The sequence below is a fragment of the Protobothrops mucrosquamatus genome, unplaced genomic scaffold (assembly GCF_001527695.2).
Source record: "Protobothrops mucrosquamatus isolate PMUCROS unplaced genomic scaffold, P.Mucros_1.0 scaffold1930, whole genome shotgun sequence".
Lineage (NCBI taxonomy): Eukaryota > Metazoa > Chordata > Lepidosauria > Squamata > Viperidae > Protobothrops > Protobothrops mucrosquamatus.
This window is the reverse complement of record NW_015388051.1, coordinates 119,239-124,641: the sequence shown is the minus strand read 5'-3', so window position 1 is coordinate 124,641 and position 5,403 is coordinate 119,239. Positions and strand designations below refer to the sequence as shown.

Here is a 5,403-nt window from a genome sequence, read left to right as displayed (position 1 = left end):
AGCTGTTCTCCCAAGTACTTGCTGTGCTTCTCGCTTTCCTGACACCCCCGTGCGAAGTGCTTTGCTCTCCCCTGCTGAGAGATGCAACTTTCACACACACACTGACACACACACACACACACATCCCTGGGTCCCTTGTCCAAAACTTCACTTTATGCACCCCACGTTTGAAGGCCAAGCACACGCAGCTCATATAGCATGCTGGGTCACGCTACGGTCAAAAGCGGAGATTGTCTTTCCAGATTTCCGAAGAGGGCCCACATCCTTCCCGCATATCGGCACTTGTGGCTGAAGATTTGAGTTTTTTTCATCTTTACGGACATTTTGAGGCGAGGGGGCAGAGAGCTACTTAGCGCAAAGTTCCACCTTTTCTCTCTCTCTCTCTATACTCCCCTCCCCTCTCCTCTTTTTCTTTTCCTTTTCTTAAAAAAACAACAACAACACGCCCCACCACTTATAAATGGGTGTCTTCTTCCTCGTCCAGATCCTCCTTGGTCAGGCTGTCCATGGGCACAATCCAGCTGTCTCCCAGCTCCCCGTTCAAGTTCACCTTCTTTTCCTGCATGTCGGAGAAGGTCTCCATCACTTCCAAGGTGGGGTTGTCGTGGTAGCCGTTCTCAATGGTGTGCAGCTCCTCCGTCAGGCGCTGCTGGACAGAAGGAAAGGCGGAGACGTCATGGAGATGGGATGGAGTCGTCACGATGGAATTGCCTAAAATACCATCTTTCCCCCGAAAATAAGACCGGGTCTTATATTAATTTTGGCTCCAAAAAAGACGCATTAGGGATTATTTTCCAGTTAGGGCTTATATTCGGGGAAATACGGTACCAAATGCGTCCGTCCGGCTGACGATCTTAACTGGGGCTTATTTTGGGGGTGGGGCTTATTTTGGGGGTGGGGCTTATATTACGAGTGTCCTGAAAAATCACGCTAGGGCTTATTTTCCGGTTGGGTCTTTTATTTGGGGAAATACGGTACCAAATGCATCTGTCCGGCTGACATCTTAACTGGGGCTAATTTTTGGGGTGGGGCTTATATTACGAGCAAATCACGCTAGGGCTTCTTTTCCGGTTGGGTCTGATATTTGGGGAAATACGGTACCAAATGCATCCGTCCAGCTGACGATCCTAACTGGGGCTTAGTTTGGGGGTGGGGCTTATATTACGAGCATCCTGGAAAAAATCACGTCCCGCTGACAATCTTAACTGGGGCTTATTTTCCGGTTGGGTCTTATATTCGGGGAAATACGGTCGCTCCCATGCTCCCCTGGGTCTCCCACCCATGCGCTATACGGGTGGTCCTCAACTTACGGCCTCAACTGAAGCCAACGTTTCTGTGGCTCAGCGACTAAGCGACCAAGTTAACTGAGTTTTTGCCCCATGTTACAACCATCCTCGCCGTGGTTGTTAATTGAATCACTGCGGGGGTTAAGTTAATCGCACGCTTGTTCTGGGAACCGAAACAAAAGGGGATCCCATGAACCCGGGACACTGCGACCGTCACAAAACACGAGCCAGTTGCAAAAGTTGATGGGAGTTAGCAGAGATGGCTAAGCTGTCTGCTTTGATTAAAGAAATAAACACACACACACACACAATTACTAAGGGAGCATCAAGGAGCCCAGGATGGCGCGGTCGTTTGACAATTTCAGAACAAGCTAGCTTACCTGGTCCTTTCTGTGAGAAATACGTTGGTGACAGCAGCCGTAGATGGCAGCTACCAGGAGTAGAGAAGCCGCCATGCAGATGATGGTGATAATCAGAGGAAGGCTCAGATGATCCTTGAACTCGGCGTCCAGGACCTGGCCCCCATAGGTGATGTTGTTAACGCCGAGCTGTGAAAAAATACCAGGTGAATGGCTGACTTCAGGCAAAAAGAGACCTCTATTTTGAATTCTCTATGAATTTCATGGAGGGCTTTGCAGGTAGCACCGATAAAGGAGAATATCTGTAGCTTAGAATATCTGTAGCTTAGTGTCATGCCACGTGTGCCTGGCTGAGGAATTCTGGGAGTTGAAGTCCACAAGTCATAAAAGGGCCACGTTTGAAGACCCCCCCGTCGTAGACCAAGTGGAAAATGATGAGAATTGTAGTCCAGCGCTTCTGGAGAACCCCAACTTTTGAGAAGACTGATATTACATGAGATCAGGGCTGCCAAACCTTGGTAATTTTAAGGCTTGTGGACTTCAATTCCCAGAATTCACTAGCAAGCATGGCTGGCTGGGAGATTCTGGGAGGTGAAGTTCCACAGGTCTTGAAGTAGCCAAGGTTGGACACCCCTGCCTCAGATGAAATAACTAGGAGGGAAGAATACATTTCCCCATATTTATTAAACAGAATTCCATCCTGAATTACAAATGGCGAAATTGGAAGATAATGATTGCTTATTAAGAGAATGACTCAAACTTTTCCTCAGCAGCAGTGTCCATAACAAGTCATGATGAGGTGAAAATGTCCACACATATCTTGATGTCTAACCTGAGATTTAATTGTGAGAAGCTCTCTTCTAACCAGGCATTGAAATAAATGTCTCTGGCTGTCACTGAGGTTGTGAAAAAGGCAGTTCTCCGATGTTCCAGACGTGGCTTAAATTTGTGTGCATCACTTATAACCCTCTTGATCAGGGGTCTTCAAACTCGGCCCTTTTGTGACTTGTGGACTTCAGGTCCCAGAATTCCTCAGCCAGCATGCCTGGCTGAGGAATTCTGGGAGTTGAAGTCCACACGTCATAAAAGGGCCATATTTGAAGACCCCTGCCTTAAATCTAACAAACAAAATGGAGGCTGGCTGAGGAATTCTGGGAGTTGAAGTCCACAAGCCATCAAAGGGCCACATTTGAAGACCCCTGCTCTTGATGTTCCTCAACTCCAGTTCCAAGCAAGTCTGGTCCAGAAAGACCACCAGGATTTGTGTTTCAGCAACATCTGGAGGACAATGTGTCCTGGTTGAAATCCAGGAGGCTGGACCTTATCCAAAACTACTTCCTGCTTACCTTCTCCAGTTCTGCCCTCTTTGTAGCCAGAGCTTCGGATAATTTCTCATCCACAGAGTGGGCTAAAAAAATAATAAAAATAAACAAATGGATCAAAGGGGAAAGTAGACTTGGAAGAGGAAACAGTTCTTATCAAAATTTTGCCAAGGCTACCTTGGAGTGATGCACATCCCAAAGACGCTTTTCCAAAAGGCAACTGGACATAATAACAATAATAATAGAGTTGGAAGGGACCTTGGAGGTCTTCTAGTCCAACCCCCAGCTCAGGCAGGAAACCCTATATACCATTTCAGAGAAAGAGAACTTTCTGGGTTTGTTTGAAGATATTTGAAGACGTTTCGCTCGTCATCCAAGCTTCTTTGGTTCTTCACTTCATGGAACTGAAGCTTCTTGGATGAGAAGCGAAACGATTTCAAGAAAAAACGAACAAGAAAGTCCAAGTTGCCTTTTGGAAAATTGGCAGAACTGTGAACTGGATGACTGACAACCTCGACAGACATTAAGGTGATGCTAAAAAATAAAATAAAATAAAAACGAAACTGCGTAAATTCACCCCTTTTTTATTTTAGCTGAAAACCCATCTTCAAATCTTGAGCGCGAAAAAGCTGACACTGCGTCATAAACCCGATGGAAAGAAATTGACCTGAAGGAAATTACTTTTAGTTCAGATTCAATTTCAAAAATCTAACAGCCACTTAATCGGGACTCCATCTACTTTTTTTTTTGTCCTGACCTACCCACGCTTTAGGTTTGGACCCCAACACCCAACTCAAATCCAAGTTGGCTTCTGGGCTCCAGAAAAGATCTTGGTGGTCTCTGAGTTTGGTTGCTTTCTTGCAGATGTAAGTAAGGGGCTGATCTAGGTTTTATGTTTATGTATTTTTAGATCTTCGTTCGTCTCTACAAACACTGTCACCCTTGGTAGTTAGTCACCTTGCCGAACGGAGGTCTTCAACACCCACGAGGTAATGACCTCCAAAAGTTTTTATAGGACGTGTTGGTAACCTGGTCCTACCATGTTTCAGAGGACGGAACTCGTTCCCGTTGGACTAGAAGATCTCTGAGGTTCCCTTCCAGCCCTAAGATTCTATATTCTACGTTCTTAGACTCTAAGTCTAGAGTAGGGTAACCAAGTAATGGCTTAGAAAGTCCAAGATGAAACACCCTGATGCAGACCAGCCCCACGGGGGTGGGGGGGGGAAAATAGAGTAATGGAGTTGGAAGGGACCTTGGAGGTCATCTAGTCCAACCCCCTGCTCAGGCAGGAAACCCTATGCCATTTCAGACAAATGGCTGTCCAGTCTCTTCTTAAAAACTTCCAGTGTTGGAGCATCCACAACATCTGGAGGCAGGTTGTTCCACTGGTTAATTGTTCTCAATGTCAGGAAGTTTCTCCTTAGTTCTAGGTTGCTTCTCTCCTTGATGGGTTTCCATCCGTTGCTTCTCGTTCTGCCTTCAGGCGCTTTGGAGAAGAGCTTGACTCCCTCTTCTTTGGGGCAGCCCCTGAGATACTGGAACACGGCTATCATGTCCCCCCTCGTCCTTCTCTTCGTTAAACTAGACATACCCAATTCCAGCAACCGTTCCTTATATGTTTTAGCCTCCAGTCCCCTGATCATCTTTGTTGCTCTTCTCCGCACTTTGCATGTTTGATGCCCCTATTCCCAGCATGAAACTCTTCCTGCAAGGGAGGCCAAGACTCTCAGCTTTTGCCTAAGTCTTACTCAGAGGTAACGGCAACACTTACTTTCCACAGATGCTTTGACCACAGCCACCCTCTTGAGGTCCTCTCGGTCTGAAGCTAGCCATATTGTACAGTCATCCTGATTCTGGTCGTAGTTGGCCTTCAAGGCTTTGCAAATCACCTCCACAAGAGCCTCTTTCAGTGGGCTTCCCTCCAAGCTGTTCTGCAGGGAGAAGAACACGAGTTGTAGGACCTGAGGGGTGACGGCCAACTAGAAGAGTCGCCATGACCTCTGTTGATACAGGTAGTCCTTGACGTACAACAGTTCACTTAGTGACCATTCAAAAGAGGGAGAGGGAGAGAGGGGAAGAGAGAGAGAGAGGAGAGAGGAGAGAAAGAGAGAGAGAAAGAGAAGAGAGAGAGAGGAGAGAGAGGAGAGAGAGAGAGAAGAGAGGAGAGAAAGAGAGAGAGGAGAGAGAGAGAGAAGAGAGGAAGAACAGAGAGAGAGAGGAGAGAGAAAGAAGAGAGAGAAGAGAGAGAGGAGAGAAGAGAGAGAAGAGAGGGAGGAAAGGAAAGAGAGAGGAGAGAGAGAAGAGAGAGAGAGGGGAGAGGAGAGAGAGAGAAGAGAGGAGAGAAGAGAGGAGAGAAAGAGGTGAGAGAGAGAGGAGAGGAGAGAGAGAAGAGAGGAAGAACAGAGAGAGAGAGGAGAGAGAGAAGAGAGAGAGGAG

General features: G+C 46.9%; 1 protein-coding gene across 1 annotated transcript in view; it reads right to left on the bottom strand.

The window, feature by feature from the left end:
• Positions 1-454: 454 nt before the first annotated feature.
• PODXL (podocalyxin like) overlaps positions 455-5,403 on the bottom strand; it is a 10,786-nt gene continuing 5,837 nt past the window's right edge. Inside the window, exons 3-6 of the mRNA XM_029285606.1 lie at positions 4,739-4,898; positions 2,992-3,053; positions 1,667-1,834; positions 455-649 (exon numbers count right to left, since the gene is read on the bottom strand). Of these exons, the coding sequence (XP_029141439.1) occupies positions 455-649; positions 1,667-1,834; positions 2,992-3,053; positions 4,739-4,898 (585 nt within the window). The remainder of the gene's footprint in view (positions 650-1,666; positions 1,835-2,991; positions 3,054-4,738; positions 4,899-5,403) is intronic.